At 37.7% G+C, this 16,187-nt stretch overlaps 3 protein-coding genes across 3 annotated transcripts; all 3 read right to left on the bottom strand.

Moving 5' to 3' along the window:
* Positions 1-1,651: 1,651 nt before the first annotated feature.
* LOC104457360 (ADP-ribosylation factor 1) lies at positions 1,652-4,042 on the bottom strand. The gene is made up of 7 exons (XM_010072302.3): positions 3,902-4,042; positions 3,620-3,811; positions 3,197-3,267; positions 2,865-2,984; positions 2,634-2,752; positions 2,179-2,260; positions 1,652-1,924 (listed from the first exon to the last, which is right to left on the bottom strand). Exons 2-7 carry the CDS (start codon positions 3,765-3,767, stop codon positions 1,916-1,918), a joined length of 549 nt encoding a protein of 182 aa, XP_010070604.2. The 5' UTR covers positions 3,768-3,811; positions 3,902-4,042; the 3' UTR covers positions 1,652-1,915.
* Positions 4,043-9,568: 5,526 nt separating this feature from the next.
* On the bottom strand, positions 9,569-11,965 carry LOC104457361 (ADP-ribosylation factor 1). The gene is made up of 7 exons (XM_010072304.3): positions 11,816-11,965; positions 11,529-11,690; positions 11,119-11,189; positions 10,789-10,908; positions 10,573-10,691; positions 10,112-10,193; positions 9,569-9,817 (listed from the first exon to the last, which is right to left on the bottom strand). The coding sequence occupies exons 2-7, from the start codon at positions 11,674-11,676 to the stop codon at positions 9,812-9,814; spliced, it is 546 nt and encodes a 181-aa protein (XP_010070606.2). The 5' UTR covers positions 11,677-11,690; positions 11,816-11,965; the 3' UTR covers positions 9,569-9,811.
* A 1,868-nt stretch (positions 11,966-13,833) lies between these two features.
* On the bottom strand, positions 13,834-15,233 carry LOC120287112. Its single transcript, XM_039299803.1, has 3 exons — positions 15,229-15,233; positions 14,217-14,238; positions 13,834-14,061 (listed from the first exon to the last, which is right to left on the bottom strand). Exons 1-3 carry the CDS (start codon positions 15,231-15,233, stop codon positions 13,834-13,836), a joined length of 255 nt encoding a protein of 84 aa, XP_039155737.1.
* Between the last annotated feature and the right edge of the window lie 954 nt (positions 15,234-16,187).

A 16,187-nucleotide genomic window follows, 5' to 3' on the forward strand; every position in this document is an offset into this window, starting at 1 on the left:
TGTCTTTTATTGTAAGTTCAAGCGCATCCGATCTATAGCATTAGCAAGTTGGGTGGCTTTTTGAAAAAAGGACTTCACGTACATTAAAAGACAAGATTGTGAGGTCCGTACGAGATGCATAAAAAAGGATGATACCTTGGTTGTTGGTTAAGCCATGATGGAATTCCTCTCCCTTACTGGATGTGTTTGGTAATCATATTATTTTCAGAAATATTTTCTGCTCAAAAGTAATATCTCCGATTCCGTTCCCTATGCGAGTTTTTGAGTATTCGAATACGTTTGAACTATACAAAATTTATATTCTCATAATATAAATTTATTTGGTATATCCTCAAATTTTTTTGTGAGTTAAATTTTCTTTTAATTTTTTAATTAATTTTATTACTTTTTCTTTTTCTCTTTTCTTTTTCCTTTCTTTTTTTTTTTTTTTTTTCTTCTTCTTCCTCTACCCGGTTCGCTGGCCTCGGCCGTGGCCCGCAATTAGTCATGTGAGAGTCGGCGACCTCCTAGCCTCGACCATCGCTATGGCTGGCGCACCAATTAGAGGAAGAAGAAGAGGAAGAGAAAAATAGAAAATAAAAGAGCGAAAAAGAAGAAGAAGGTTTGAGCTTGATTCTCGAGTTGTTCTTAAAAATTAAAAAAAACATTTTTCTACTTCTTAAGTTTGTTCAAAATCTATCATTGGAAACAAATTTATTTCCAAGAACAAAAATTTTATCAAATGATTTTTTTTTTTGTTTTCCAGAACAGAAAAATAGAAATAGTTATTGTTTGGCCCGTTACTAAATAAGCCATAAGTGTATGACTCATAATGAGTTGTGAGAAAGTTACTGGACATGTGACGACTTAGTTTGATGAGGGTGAGAAGTGATAGCCTATTCAAAATCGCCCGAGCAAGGTGCACAACTCTTATCAAGCTTTCAAGACGACACATAGGGCATCAATGGACCGAGATACAAACCAAATTTGGGGGCAGGAGTGTTCTTTGTTTATGTATGTGAAATCGGAATTCATTCACAAGAAGCATATTTCAATATAATGACATTATTTAACATTGAAGATTCAATGTGAAGTGCGCTCAATTTAGAGTACTACCAGAATATAGATGTCGTGGGAAAATGTTCACAACTTCATATGTATGTCAAGGGACATAGGAATGATACTCGGCACGTGAGATGGACCAAAGCGAATAATGTTTTGAGCGACCCCAGGGATGAAAGCTAGTTCATCGTGGGTTGTAGTCGTTTGTTCCTTGTACAGTGCCGGTGCATCTCAAGTCATATTGGTTGATTTTCAATTATAGCAAGTCGCTCTCAGGTCAGCACCAGTAGGTTTGCGTGATGGTTTGGCTGCGACTAATGTTGGTCGATCTGGAGTCTCCTTCAAGGGTCTCAATTGATCTGGGGTTGTAGCCTATGCAGCATCATTATATCGTACAGGCTATAATTGATTCGCGTTCTGGGCAAACAGGAAATAATCATCGACCTTCCAGAAATTTTCAGGGATATGATCAAGTACTTTTACTTTTGTTCCGTAGGATATGCTTTCCGTTGCAAACCAGTAACACCGTCGTAGTTACATGCTGCACAAAATAGAAGCGTTTGTCGCCCTTCTTTACCCGAAATGATGTAACATTTCAATATCGGAGGAGTGCGGGGAAACTGGTTTTTCATCAACATACCATCACAACTTCAAGTACAGACATAGAGAGTTCATTATTTTCTCGTATAGGACATTTATAGCAGCTGCCAAAACGACATGAAGAGCAGCTGGGAAAACGATATGGAGAGCAGTAGCGAATCTTCACCCCTTACAGAAGCATACTACTTTTCTTTTATCTGTTCGGAATCCTTATAACTTGCATATGGATTTTTCATCTATTTAAGGAGCTTCATCCATAGCTTCAGTCGCTGCATCATTTTGCCTGAAAAAGAAGAAGAATAAAGCATAAATCAGCATCCAGTCTCTCTTCATAGAATGATTATTTAGAACAAAATGGCTGAAGCAAGTGTACACGGGACAAAGTGCGCCGCATTTATAGAATGTGGAATGATTGATTTTACTTAACCAGAAACCATATGCTTCACTCGGATAAAAATCCGAGGAAAACGATTTTTCTACTGGCGGTTCACGAAACAAAAGTTATAGAAGCAAAAGCAGGGTTTGATCTCAACTTACCTTGGATGCTATGACGCTGGATAGCCAATCCATACCTTCAAAGAGTCCTTGGCCATCGGTCGCGCTAGACGAGTGGATGTACCTGAACCAGCAAGTCACCAAGAAGAAGAATGACTGATCAACTATTTAATAGAACACCAGGGTTTGCTTTTAGCATCTGTGTTACATATCATCAACAAGTGCTAAAGTTGATATTCCTGAAATGAATCCGATGCGATAATCGATCCTTTCAGAAAACGCATGTTGTACCGAAAACAGAATTGACACTGTAATTGAACTGGGACTATCACGTGAATCATGACTTCTTTTCGCTATTCATTCGACCAGGATGCTTTTAAATGAGGTACAAAATTGAGGCCTGCGTCACCCCATGAGAGGATTCATTGTAAGTCAGTTGAGGGGCGAGACGCGTGCAAGATACAGGACTTTTCCCTCGTCAGATAGAAGGTATTCACCAGCGGCCCTGTCGGAGTGAGTGCAGGCCCAACTTATCAGTAATTTCAGAAACACTCATTGCTCTCGAAAGGTCATGCTTATTTGCAAACACGACCAGTGCCGCATCCCGCAACTCATCCTGCAGTTGTTTCAAACATTACTTTTCAGTTTTAGAGACTGCTGCGTTCAGTTGGCAATCATCAGTAGCATGTAATAAGGCAAACCAATGGCGATGAAGAAATGACTTAGACCTCGCTCAGCAGCCGATGAAGCTCGTCCTTAGCTTTCGAAATCCTCTCCCTGTCGATGCTATCCACCACAAAGACGATTCCCTCAGTGTTCTGATAATATTGTCTCCACAGGGCTCGAATCTGCACTTAAGCCGATCCATATGAGGCGACACAAATCTTGGAGGAGGCATTAGCACTTTGCAGAGAACATCACGCTTTCTGAAGGAGATGTGGATCATGTATCGAAGGAGATGCAGTCACAGAGGCATCCAGAATATGCTGAAGTACGTAAACTTCATTCTCTTTCTATGCAAGGAAATGAAAAAGAATAGAGTTGAGAACTGCTTTAGTACCTTGTCCGGACCGCCGACATCCCAGGCGGTGAAGATCACATTATTGTACTCGACAGTTTCGACATTGAATCCTGCTTAACGAAATTCGTCATTAATCAAAATGCTCTGCTGATACTTGCGGTTCAAGTAACTGATTTCCAAAGTATCATGTTCTGTAGTTATTAGTTAACTGATGGTCAACTATTCCTGGCGGATCAGTTTTGACGCAATTTTCAGGTTTCTTCCATAAAAGATTAATTTACTTGCAAGAAAAATAGTTGCCTAGACCTTGCATCCCAAGTCCTAATGCCACTCAAGAACTTAAAGAAACTAATCTGAGTCAGGATTGAACTGCGATATATTTAAGAAAACCGCATATCTGCACATATAGTCAAACGCCTTAAAAAGATTTTTTTTTAAAAAACAATTGGACATAGTACCAACCACTCGCGGGAGTTGTGATGACGACTTCACCAAGCTTCAACTTGTGGAGGATGGTTGTTTTCCCGGCACCATCGAGACCCACGATCAGAATCCTTGTTTGCTTCTTGGCATATAGCATCTTCATGAACCGAGATATCACCAAACCCATCGCGACAACTGATGCGATGAAGAAAACGTTCGATACGATCCTGACAGATCTAATTACATTATGTTACACGATAAGAGAAATTATACATGATCTAAGTAAAAAAAAGGATGAAGCATGGACCTAGTTATATTTACCTATCGCGAAAGATGGAAGTTTCGGATTCAATTGGTTGAGTTTACACAAGGGAGCAGCTAGAGGAAGCAAATATATTCACCCAGTACAAGTACTAGGAACCAAAAGGAAGGTGTTTGGGACTTGCGTGGGAGGCATGAAGACAGCAGAATTAGATTCGGATGGATTCTAGTGGGAGAATACAGTGTAATCCCTCTCTTAATGAAATATCCGCTCACTGTTGAAGTAGAATCTGGTACCTTGGGGTGAGTTGCGTGGGAGTGGAAGAACTCGTCCAAATCTTTTTATTTTTTGTCTAAAGGAGAAAAAAAAAAAAAAAAAAGAAAAAAAAGCAAAGCGTACCTAACTCAGTGGACTTCATTTTTTGACACAAAAAATAAAAAATATTGAAAGCGCAAACTTGATTTCTCAATTCCTCACTAAAGAAGTGTGAAATCTAAAATCTCGAATTCACAGAAAAAAATACTGTGCTAGAAAGTTTTTTGGTCTGGCCCAACCCCGACTAGGGCAATCCCACTAGGACATTATTAGGCATTGGATAATTCCTACTATGTTTGGTCAGGACTTTATGAGGTTTGAGGAGATACTTCAAGTTTGCATCACAAGCATCAGAGCCTCACTTGATTGTAGTTGTAACTTCTCTGTAAATAACGTTGATATCCAAAGTTCGGCTCGAAAATCCTAATGAATACATACTAATTGTCCATCCTTATGTATCATATGAGAATAATTGATTGAAGTTTGAAAAACTCTTCAGTTGTTTTTACTTTCCTAAGTTTTGTTAGGTAATATTTGTACAATAAGTTATAACTTTTGGGAATATTATCTGAAGATATTATTGGTTAATTTTGCAAGTTTAAATGCCAAAATTGTAATTGCAAATAAAAAAAGACAAAAAAACTGTATTACAAAATTTAAAGTTTATGAGCTTTCTCCTTATCAGTACTTTTGAACATAAAATAAAATGCACTTCTTTGTTCACTTTACTAGTTTTTGATGCGTTGAATTGAATTATTGAATAAAATAGCATGCAAATTGTCAAACATTAGTTTGCTTTGCTTTTGTTTAGTTTAATTGAGCGATTTAGAGAAGAAAACACAAATATTCCCATCATGTCACAATTCCAGCGCATTTAATTTAATAAAGAAACTAATGCTATAGAGCAATTTTTCTTTATTTTAATTTAACATAATTTATTCTTTTCTCGGAGAAGAAAACACAAATACTCCACATGATGTCACAATTCCAGTGCATTTGATTTTAATAAATAATCCAATACTATAGAGCAATTTTCTTCTTTTTAATTTAACATAACTGATTCTTTTCTCGGTTAAAGAGATTTTTGTGAATTAAAAAAATTATTTGAGATAAGATTATATCATTGAGCAGTATATGAGAAATTATATTCAAAATAAGACATATCAGTTAAGAGCATATTTGAAAAATCTTTATTTAAGTTATTGATTTTTTTTCAAATTTAATCTCAATAAGAGGTAAAATCTGGATATAAATTTTATTCACGCGTATTCTAGATTTAAATGCAAAAAAAAAAAATTGGAGACATCATATCAATTATATAAAAGCTTATTAATCAAACATGGGTTATTTGGTACAATTAGGTTATGTGTCAAGAGACGTGGTAGTCCCAAAAGCAAATTGAAATATCGTGCGGCGCATATTAAAATTACTGTTTTTTCAACTCTGACATTAACGATATATAATAGTATAAACGTAATATAATAGTGAAAACACAAACATCTAAGATTTTCGCAAGGGGGTAACCAAAACAAATCGCAAAAAGAGATGTCATTATTTCGATGGTGAAAACACATTGAACTGATGGGCATATATCCTAATTTCAGCACGAGGAATCGATTCCGTATGCTCTAGGGGAACCAACGGCACTTTAAAAATTGACTATCTAGAACCCAGAATTCTTGTCGATAAGAGAAACCATCCATCTTCTACGTCCAATAATAATCAAACGATTGGCTTCATTTCCAAGCGATCACATCCTTAGCGGATTGAAGGATAGATGCCACGGGAGCGGCGGCTTCAGCCAATATGCCTCCACTCGACATGGAATCGCCGCCCTTGGTACGAATTTGGTGTAATATCTACACATCCCTCCACTCTTGGCCTTGCCCCGCCGATGAACGATAATCGGTGGTGTCCACGACGATTACCTGTTCCTCTCCTGATGCATTTTCGTCGGCGATTCCTTGAAGAAAACATCCTCGAGTGGAACACGTTAGCGACATCGACGTTGAATTTGAACTGCATAAATAAAAAGAATATCGAGATTGACTCGGTTGGTGAATGAGGAATTACTGTGTTGGTCGAGGTCCATGGTGAATCGGTCACACGACATACCAAGTTGAATTTTGATAAGCTTCTTCCAAAGGAAAGTTCCATAAGCTCTGTTCTATTTGTTCGTTTTATTCAAGCAAAGTTGAATTGTCCATAGCCTTTCAATTCTGAAAGGCGCAATTATTCTAGACGTCTTGTTTGAAAGTAAAACGGGCCACGTGGTTCAGTTCTATTGGTCTGAGCTGGCATAAGCAGTGGCTGTGAATTCATATCGAGTTCAATCTCATGTATCTGTTGGCTCTTTCACTTTTGGATTTTTACTCGACCGGTTGAACCATTGCAAATGGTTGACATCAAAGGCAAATCGCTTGATGTCTTCTCTAGAAGTGATAGCGTGATTTTTGATTAAATTTTGTTCACCGGGTACCGCCTCCATAAACCATTTTGCTAGATGAAAATATTGGTGCTTAGTTCTAGAATAAGTTCATTATTATGTCAAACCAAAGTAGAAGATTAGTGGGCACGAACCTACCCGACGAATTGTTGTGTACATGATCAACTATATTAATAAGAATAACGTATGCTCTTGACATAAGGATGGTCATTGAACTTCAGAAGCCATCAAATGACTCATGAACAAGAATTTATTGCTACTCTAAAGGGACAACAATATATTTTCTCACCATGACCACAAAGTGTTGTTAAGGCCACCCATAAAATTTTTTAACGTATATATGTGTCTACCCAACCCAATTGGGTTAGGTGAATTTTATAATTAGAAAGTCTTATCTAAACCTACCTAAAAGTGCCTTTCGAGCCAACGTCGCTCAAGTGAGCTCAACAACCGCTAGGCACATTATCAAATCTTGCCACCACCTAACATTCAAGTCTACTAGGCCCGCTCATCTTCTCACACCCTCTCTAGCTCATCTACTTTGGGTGTTATTTATGTGCAATGCTTAACCCTTTTGACGCGAGAGAATCTTGGGAGCAAACCTTCTCTACACCATACTTACATGTGAGTTTTTTAAAGTAGTTTTCGCATGAGATAGCTCTTTTCTTGATGTGTCAACAATCCAAATGGCTTCCATAAGAAACCTTTTAGCCCACCCTGCAGTGCCTTATTCCTCGAGAAAGTATTTTATGTGTTGTCTAGACAGTGAACATAAGGTAACCAACGAACATTCACATCAGCCATGCGATATGGATCTCATCCTACATAGCGCTACTATCTTCAAGTCATTGTCACGTAATTTAAAACGGCATATCAAGTCGCTTCTCCATTTCCTCGCCCTTGCAATGCAAGGGAGATGCCACTGAATCACGAGCTCCGGTATGGAGCGATAAAAGAATGAATCGATGACAAAGATGGGCTTGGCGACCATGATGACGATCATTACTTATAAGCCCAGCCCATGCATGCGAACGCAGAATGATGCGAAGATTATCGGTTGTGTCTAGACTGCGAGCTAAATCAAAATTAGCTTACAAGAGATCTCTTTATTGTAAGCACACTCTTTAGCATCACAACTCCAATGCCTAGCGCATTCTGTTTATAGCATTCACAAGTTGGGTGGCCTTGTGAAAAAGAATTTATGATGCAGTAACATAGCATTCTATGGAAAAAATTTCAAATCAGACTCATGTTTTGTTGATTGAACTGGCTCAATCATTGTTCATGCAAGCCAAGGCAAATTTCAGTCACAACTTAATTCGATGGGCCTAAGGTTGAAGATGTTGATTTTGTAAGAGAGTTGTCGACTCAATAGACTATTTATCTACTTCATGATTACCAAACGACTATCAAGATGTTGATTTACAAGTTTATTGTCAACTGTTACTAATCAACCACCTAATGACTACAGACTATTTTGGCCAATTTCTATGGCTGTTTGTTGATCTTCTAAAATGGATATTCGACTTCCAAGGCTGGTGGACAATTTTTGGAGAGTCTAATCCTAATTCAATGCATTTAGTCTTAGTTACTTCGCGTCTTAATTATATGTTATTATGTGTCCCAAATTTGTGTCAATTTCAAGAGTCTTAACTTTTTTTGGTCAAAAGTAAATATTTTATTTATATCTCAAGGTGATACATAAAAGATTCGAAATACAACAAGTCCCAAACAATAAAGTAGAATTTTAATTTACAGACTATGATAAGCACAATCTCATCTCATAGGGATTGATCTATCTCGGCGTCAAAATTAGACGAACAACGTTCGATCACCTAGTCTCGGTGTTGTAATCAATGATAAGCATACACTATAATCTCATTTTCCAATAGCTACAATTTATGATTTTTTTGGTAATTTTCCCTCGTTAGCTGGTGGTGTTCCTTTAAACTTTGGTGGTGAACTTCATCTATCATCACTCGAAACACATTCCCATCACACATCATTTTGTGTATGTCAAAAGACAATATTGTGAGGTTCGGTATGAGATGAGTCAAAAAGAACAACACATTGATAGTAAGTTGGGCTATGATGCCATTAAAGTAGATCAGAGAAAGAATTTTTATAACTATATGTGTGTGGCTCACGGGAAAGTTGGTGGGCTTGTCACGACTTAGTTCAACGAGGGTGAGAAGTGGTATTCTATTAAAAAGTGCTGGAACAAGATGCAACTCCTAACAAGCTTCTAAGACGATACATAAGGCATCAATGTACCTAATTACATACCAAATAGGGGCAATAGTATTTTCTTGTTATGTATATGAAATCGGAATTGACTCACAAAAGGTGCATTTTGATATAAGGATATTGTTTAACATTCCAATGTTAAATGCGCTCAAAGTACTACCAGAATATTGACCTCTAAGCAAATGTTTATTCGTACACCAAATGACAAAACAATAAGACTCGGTACGTGAGATGAGCCAAAGCGAAAAACACTTGGAGTGATTAGGGGATGAAAGCTCGCTCATCATGGGTTGCCGTTTGCTCCTTGGATAGTGCTGGTGCGTCTCCAGTCGGATTGATTGATTTTCAATTATAGCAAGTCGACCACAGGTCGGCACCAATGGGTTTGCATAATGCTCTGTCTGTGACAACTGTTGGTCGATCTGCGGTCACCTTCAGTGGTCTCAAACGATCTCGCGATGTAGTAAATTATAGCCTATACGGCATAATTATATCGTATAGGCTATAATTGACTCACATTCTAGGCAAACAGGTAATAATCATCAACCTTTTAGAAATTTTCAGATTATATGATCATGTACTTTTTTACTTTTGATCTGAAGAATATGCTTTCCATAGCGAGCTAGTGACACTGTTGTAGTTACATGCTACACAAAAGAGAAGTGTTCGTCACCTTTCTTTACCCGAGATGATGTGAACCTTTAAGATTCGATGAGTGTGGAGAAACTGGTTTTTCATCAGCATATCATCACAACTTCAAGTTCAGACATAGAGAGTACTATATTTTCTTGTATAGGATATTAATAGCAGCTTTGAAAAATAAGTGAAGAGCAGTAGCGAATTCTCACTGTTTTATAGAGGTACATGATTTGTCTTTCTTTTATCTGTTCAAGCCTTTATAATTTGATATGCATTTCATCGGACTGGGGCGTTTCATCCATAGCTTCAGCTGCTGCATCAATTATGCCTGGAGAGAAGAATGAAGCATAAATCAGCATCTATCAGTTCCCTCTTCGCAGAATGAAGATTTGTAATAGTAGGGCTGAAGCAAGTGTACATATGAGATGTTTTCAGAACCGGTATTTGCAGGGCGACAAAATGCACATATAATGTGACCTTATAGAATTTGGAGTGATTGATTTTAGTTAATCGGAATCCATGTGTTTCACTTGGATAAGAATCTGTGGAAAATGGTTTTTCTACTGGCAGTTCACGAAATAAAAGTTCTAGAAGAAAAAGGCATGGTTCGATTTTGACTTGCCTTGGTGGTTATGTTGCTGGATAACCAATCGAGACCTTCATAGAGTCCTTGGCCATTCGTTGCACAGGCTGCCTGTATGTACCTGAACCAGCCAGTCACCAAAAACAAGAATGACTGATCAACTAAATAATACACTATCAGGATAAGCATTTAGAATCTATATTACACATCATGGATAAGTGTTAAAGTTGATGTTGCTGAAATCAATCTGATGCAATTATGACTTTCCCTGAGAAAGTGCATGGCGTGCCAAAAACGGAATCGACACCATAATTGAACTGGGATTATTACATGAATCAGGAGTTCTTTCATTTTTAATTCAACAAAGATGCTCTAAATGTGGTGGAAATCGAGGGCTCAAGTCTGTGTCACCCTATGAGAGAAATTATCGAACATCAGTTGAGGTGTGATACGTGTGATGGGGTACAGGACTTTTCTTTCGTCAGATAGTTGGTATTTACCAGCGGCGCTGTCGGAGTGAGTGCAGGCCCAACTTATCAGTAATCTCCGAGACACTCATTGCGTTTGGAAGGTCTTGCTTATTTGCAAACACCAGCAGTGTCGCATCTCGCAACTCATCCTGCAATTGTTTCACATTGAAAGACTACCATGTTAGCTCGCATTCATTGGTAGCATGTAATAAGGCAAACCAGTGACCAGGAAGAAATGAGTTTAACCTCACTCAGCATCCGATGAAGCTCGTCCCTTGCTTCCGATACCCTCTCTCTGTCATTGCTATCCACCACAAAGATAAGTCCTTGGGTGTTCTGAAAGTAGTGTCTCCACAGGGGTCGAATCTGCAGTAAAGCCGACGAGGCAACCGAATCTCGCACGAGGCATTAAGCATTTCGCAAAGACCATCACGCTTTTTGAAGGACATATGGATCATGTATCCGTGGAGATATAGTCACAGACTCGAGATTATGCTGAAGTATGTAAACTTCCATCCTCTTTGTGTACAAAAAAATTAAAATAAAACAAAAAAGAGTCAAGAACTGCTGTAGTACCTTGTCCTGTCCGCCGACATCCCAGACAGTGAAGCTCACATTCTTGTACTCGACAGTTTCGACATTGAATCCTGCTCACAAGGTTCATCATTAATCAAAATGTTCTGCTTACGTTTGAGTATCACTTTTTGCAGTTATTAGTTAGTTGATCGTCAACTATCTTAGGTGGATCACCTTTGACGCAATTTCATGGCTTCTTCAGTGAAAAATTGATGTCCTTGCAGGAAACATTACTGCCTAAACCTTGATCCTTTCATTTCAAGTTTTAACTCCACTCAAGAACTTACAAAAATTGATGTCCTTGCAAGAAAAATCGGAGTCACGATTGTAGTGCATATATATTTAAGAAAACCACACATCTGCACTTATAGTCAAACACCTCAATAAATGGAATTGGACGTGGTACCAACCAATTGTGGGAATTGTGGTGACGATTTCACCGAGCTTCAACTTGTAGAGGATGGTTGTCTTTCCAGCGGCATCAAGACCCACCATCAGAATTCTCATCTCCTTCTTGGCGAAGAGCATTTTCACAAACCGAGATATCGCCAAACCCATCTTGGCAACCGATACTGCAAAGAGAGTGTTTGATACAATCAAGACTCGTTTAAATTTTGTTATTTTTACACAGCTAGAGAGATATTACATTATTTAAGTAGAAAAAGGACAAAGTATGGACCTAGTTATGTTTACATACCGTGAAAGATGGAAGGAGAGGATAGAAGTTTGTGATTCAAATGGTTGAGCTTAAACAGAGAGCAGCAGGAAGAAGTAAATACATTCGCTGAGAATAAGTTCTTGGAACAAAATGGAAGGTGTTGGGGACCTGCATAGGAGGCATAAAGGCGACAGAATCAGATTCGGATGAGCTCTAGGGAGAGAATAGAGTGTAGTCGCTTTCTGAATGAAATATCAGCTCACTGATGAAGTAGAATCTGGCAAGCCATATATTATTCTCTACCAGGTGTGAACTGTGAGGGGATGGAAGAACTAGTCCCGATCTTTTTTTCTTTTTTATTTATAATGCCTTTAATGACTTCTTTCTTTTTCTGTTTTTTTTTTTGCCAAAATGACTCAATATTTTTTTGTCTGAAAAGGAAAAAAGCAAAGTGTACCTAACTCATTTGTAAACTTTGTTTTTTTTTTTTTTTTTGCCAAAAAGGAAGTTTTGTTGCACAAACTTAATTTCTATATTTTTGTCAGTAATGAACCTTAAAACTTGAAATCTCAAGTTCATGGAAAAAAAAAGCATCCCATAGATGTTTGCTCGGCTTATTAAATGCACCAACATGTTGAAGCAATTGCAAGATGAACATCTAAGTGGATCAAGGATGGTGGAAAATATACGAATCAAGCCCGACACCAACTAGGGCTATCCTAGTAGGTTGTTATTTGGCGTTAGATAATTCCAACTATGTTTGGTTAGGACTATGATGTTTGAGGAGAGTTCAAGTACGAATCACAATCATCTGAGCATCACTTGATTGTAATAGTAACTTCTCTTTGGATAACATGGATATCCAATTTTCAGCTCGAAAATGCTAACGACTACATACTGGTTGCCCAACCCTTCAATTGCTTATTTGTACTTCCCTGAGTTTTGTCATTGTGATATTTGTAAGATAAGCTGTATCATTTGGGAACACATTTGAAGATAATTTTTTATTTATTTGGCAAGTTTAAACTCAAATATTGGAATTGCAGATAAAAAAAGACCCAAAAAAAAACTGTATCACAAGACTTAAAGTTTGTGAGCTTTCTCCTTATCAATACTTTTGAAACCTAAAATTAAATGCTTTTCTGTGTTCACTTTCAATTTTTTATGCATTGAATCGAATTATTGAATAAAATGACAAAAAAAAATTACCAAACTTTAGTTGCTTTGCTTTTGTTTACTTTGATTAAGTGGTTTTGATGGAGACAACGCAAATATTCCCATCACGTCACTATACCAGTTCGTTTAATTTACTTTAGAATCTAATACTATAGATCAATTATCTTCATTTTAATTTAATATAATCTATTCTTTGCGTGGTTAAAGAGATTATGATGAATTTATATTATTTGAGTAAAAAATATACCATTGAGTAGTATATTAGAAAAATAAGCCATATAAGTTAAGAGTATGTTTAAAAGACCTTTTTTTTTTTAATTTATCCATTTTTTCAAGTTTAATCTCAATCAGTAAAATCGATGTACATTTTATATATGCATATTGAATTTTAACATAATAATAGATGAAGTTTGGAGATGACATATCAATTATCTAAAAGCTTATCAATCGAACATGGGCTATGTGGTAAAAATACGCAGTGTATCTAGCTACATGGCAGTCTCAAAAGCAAAATAAAGTGTCATGTAGTGCACGTAATAGTGAAGATTCTCTCGACTCCAACTTTGACTATATATTATAGAATAGACCATACAGTAACAATCAACTCCATTAAAGATCATAAATGCAGATACAATTACCAGAATATCAAGACGTCTGAGATTCTCCAAGGACATTACCAAAACAAATCTAAAAAGAGATGCCATTATTTTGGTGATGAAAACAATAAATTGACGGAATATATCCTAAATTCAGAACAAGGAATTGATTCCATACGCTCTGGGGGACCAACGGCATTTTAGAATCAACTTTCAAGATATTAAAATGTATGTTAAGAAGAAAAAACACTCTATCTTCTACATCCAATAATCAAACCATCAGCTTCATTTCCCGGCAATGACATCCTTAGCAGATTGAAGGGTAGATGCCACGGAAGCAGCAGCATCGGCCAATATGCCCCCGCTCGACGTGGAATCCTTGCCCTTGGAACAATTTTGGTGGATGATTTGTACATCCCTTTTTTCTTGGCCTTGTCCTGCCGATGAACGATAATCAATTGTGTCCACGATGCTTACTTGCTCTGCTCCCGATCCAATTTTGTCATTGATTCCCTGAAGAAAACATCCTCAAATGGAGCATGTTAGCGATTTCATCAATGGATTCAAACTGCATAAATAAAATGTTATCAAGATCGACTCAGGTTTATGAATAGGGATTTACCCTGCCGGTCGAGGGATCCATGGTGAATTTGTCACACAAAAAATACCTGGTTCAAGTACAAGCTCTTCCTTCAAAAGAACAGAAAAGTTCAATAAGCTTTTGTTCAAAGAGATTGATGAGTTCTAGGGTTGATAAGCCATTTGTTCCCTTAATTTGTGCAAAAGTTGAATTGGTCCATGGCCTTTTGATTCTGAAAGGCGCAATTATTCTGCCGCATGTCTTGTTTGAAAATGAAGACAAGTGAACGGGAGCCACATGGTTCAATTCTGTTAGTCTGAGCTAGCATAAGTAGTGGTCGTGAATTTATAACGTGTTTAATCTCATGCTTTTCAACAGAGTGCTGTAATAGTGAAAATGGTAGAGATCAACGCTAATTGCTTGGCATCTTCTCTAGAGGTGATAATTATATATCTTAACAAGGGAGGTGATGTTCGCTTAAATTATGTTCATTGGGTACTGCCTTCTTAAACTTTTTTGTTCAACGAAAATCTTGGTGCTTAATTCTACAATAAGCTCAATATTATGTTATACATAAGAACACCGGTGGGCATGAAGGTGCTCAACTAGTAGTCGTATCGATGATCACTTTGAGTGTATGGTGTTAACATAAGGGTGATCACTGGACTTCAACAGCCATCAAATGATTCATGAACAAGAATTTATTGCTAGATTTGTTCATAATGAAATGTTATGTGTAACATTATAAGGCCAGCCTAATCAAGCTGGGTTGGATTTTATAATTAAAAAGTCTTGTCTAAGCCTGCTCAAAAGTGTCTTTCAAGCCAATTTGGTTCAAGATGGCTTCGGGGCTACCAGCTCATTATCAAATTTTAGCCACCACCCAACATTTGAGTCTACTAGGCCCACTCTTCTTCTCACATCCTCTCCACTTCATCCTACTTTGAGTGTTATTTATGCGCAACTTAATCCTTCAGTAAGCAAAACTTCTCTACACCTGAGGTGCTTTAGTAGTTTTAGCATGAGATAGCTCTTTTCTTTATGGGTCAACAATCCAGTGTTTCTATTAAAAAAAAAAAAAAAAAAACCATCTAACTCACCTCATGGTGCCCTGTTTATCGAGTAAGTATTTTGTGTGCATCTCATCCTACGTAGTGCTACCATGTTTAAATTATTCAGTTTTTGTCGACTTGTTAGTCTACCTAAATACATATCCTACTTTCGTAATTTAACCACCGTATCAATTCCCTTTTCATTTTCGTTCCCCTTGTAATACAAGGGAGATGCCACTGAATCACATGCTCTGGCTGAGAGGACTCTTGTGAGAGATAAAATAATGAATTGATAATATATTTAAAAAGAAAAAACAAAAAAAAAAAGGCTTGGCGACTATGACGGTTATCATTACTTATAGCCCAGCCCATGCTTGATGAGAACGTAACCTAATATGAAGATTATCGGTTCCGTCTAGGCTGCGAGCTATATCAAACAAGTTAACGTGGTTTTTCCCCCTTTGTTCTGTCATGACCGGGAGCGGTTTCGACTCCACCCAATTAGTAAGAGCTAATAATCTTACTATAAATCAAGTTCTCTCGGTCCCGATTGGACCAAAGAGAAAAAAGCTCAACACTTCGGAAAGGCTGCACATGTGAGCCCAACTCATGAAGAGAAAACCTGCTGCAGCGATAGCGAGCAAAGGGCAAAAGTTTGATAAGTAGATACATAATTTCAAGTGGGGTCGAACAATCAGGGCGTGGGAAGGAATCGCTACTGCAGTCAATCCATTTGACAGGAGGCAATGCCAAATGCAAATGCTGACATACGGAGTTATCCCTTTGGCTACGGGGTCGGGTCACCATCTTTTCCATGATCCAACTTGGCAATGAACCGTACAATCGTATAGTTCTACACCATCAAGGAGGAATTGGGATCGGTAGCATAAGAGACTCGCACAATGACATTTGTATTCAGCTAGAGGTGAGCGCTGCTTTTGTTCTCCTGTGAAGATTGCAGACCTCACATGGTTCGAGGAGGTAGCCCCGCTTGATTTAAAGGTTCA

This window comes from Eucalyptus grandis, chromosome 8, assembly GCF_016545825.1.
Source record: "Eucalyptus grandis isolate ANBG69807.140 chromosome 8, ASM1654582v1, whole genome shotgun sequence".
In the NCBI taxonomy this organism is placed as follows: domain Eukaryota; kingdom Viridiplantae; phylum Streptophyta; class Magnoliopsida; order Myrtales; family Myrtaceae; genus Eucalyptus; species Eucalyptus grandis.

Coding starts and splice junctions, on each gene's coding strand:
- LOC104457361 (XM_010072304.3), bottom strand. CDS start 11,676: ATGGGTTTGGCGATATCTCGGTTTGTGAAAATGCTCTTCGCCAAGAAG. Junction 11,190..11,528: donor CACCACAATTCCCACAATTG/GTTGGTACCACG, acceptor CCTTGTGAGCAG/GATTCAATGTCGAAACTGTC. Junction 10,692..10,788: donor TTCATCGGATGCTGAGTGAG/GTTAAACTCATT, acceptor AAACAATTGCAG/GATGAGTTGCGAGATGCGAC.
- LOC120287112 (XM_039299803.1), bottom strand. Junction 14,062..14,216: donor AGAGCTTGTACTTGAACCAG/GTATTTTTTGTG, acceptor TGTTTTCTTCAG/GGAATCAATGACAAAATTGG.
- LOC104457360 (XM_010072302.3), bottom strand. CDS start 3,767: ATGGGTTTGGTGATATCTCGGTTCATGAAGATGCTATATGCCAAGAAG. Junction 3,268..3,619: donor CATCACAACTCCCGCGAGTG/GTTGGTACTATG, acceptor TTCGTTAAGCAG/GATTCAATGTCGAAACTGTC. Junction 2,985..3,196: donor ATGTCGGCGGTCCGGACAAG/GTACTAAAGCAG, acceptor GCTTAAGTGCAG/ATTCGAGCCCTGTGGAGACA.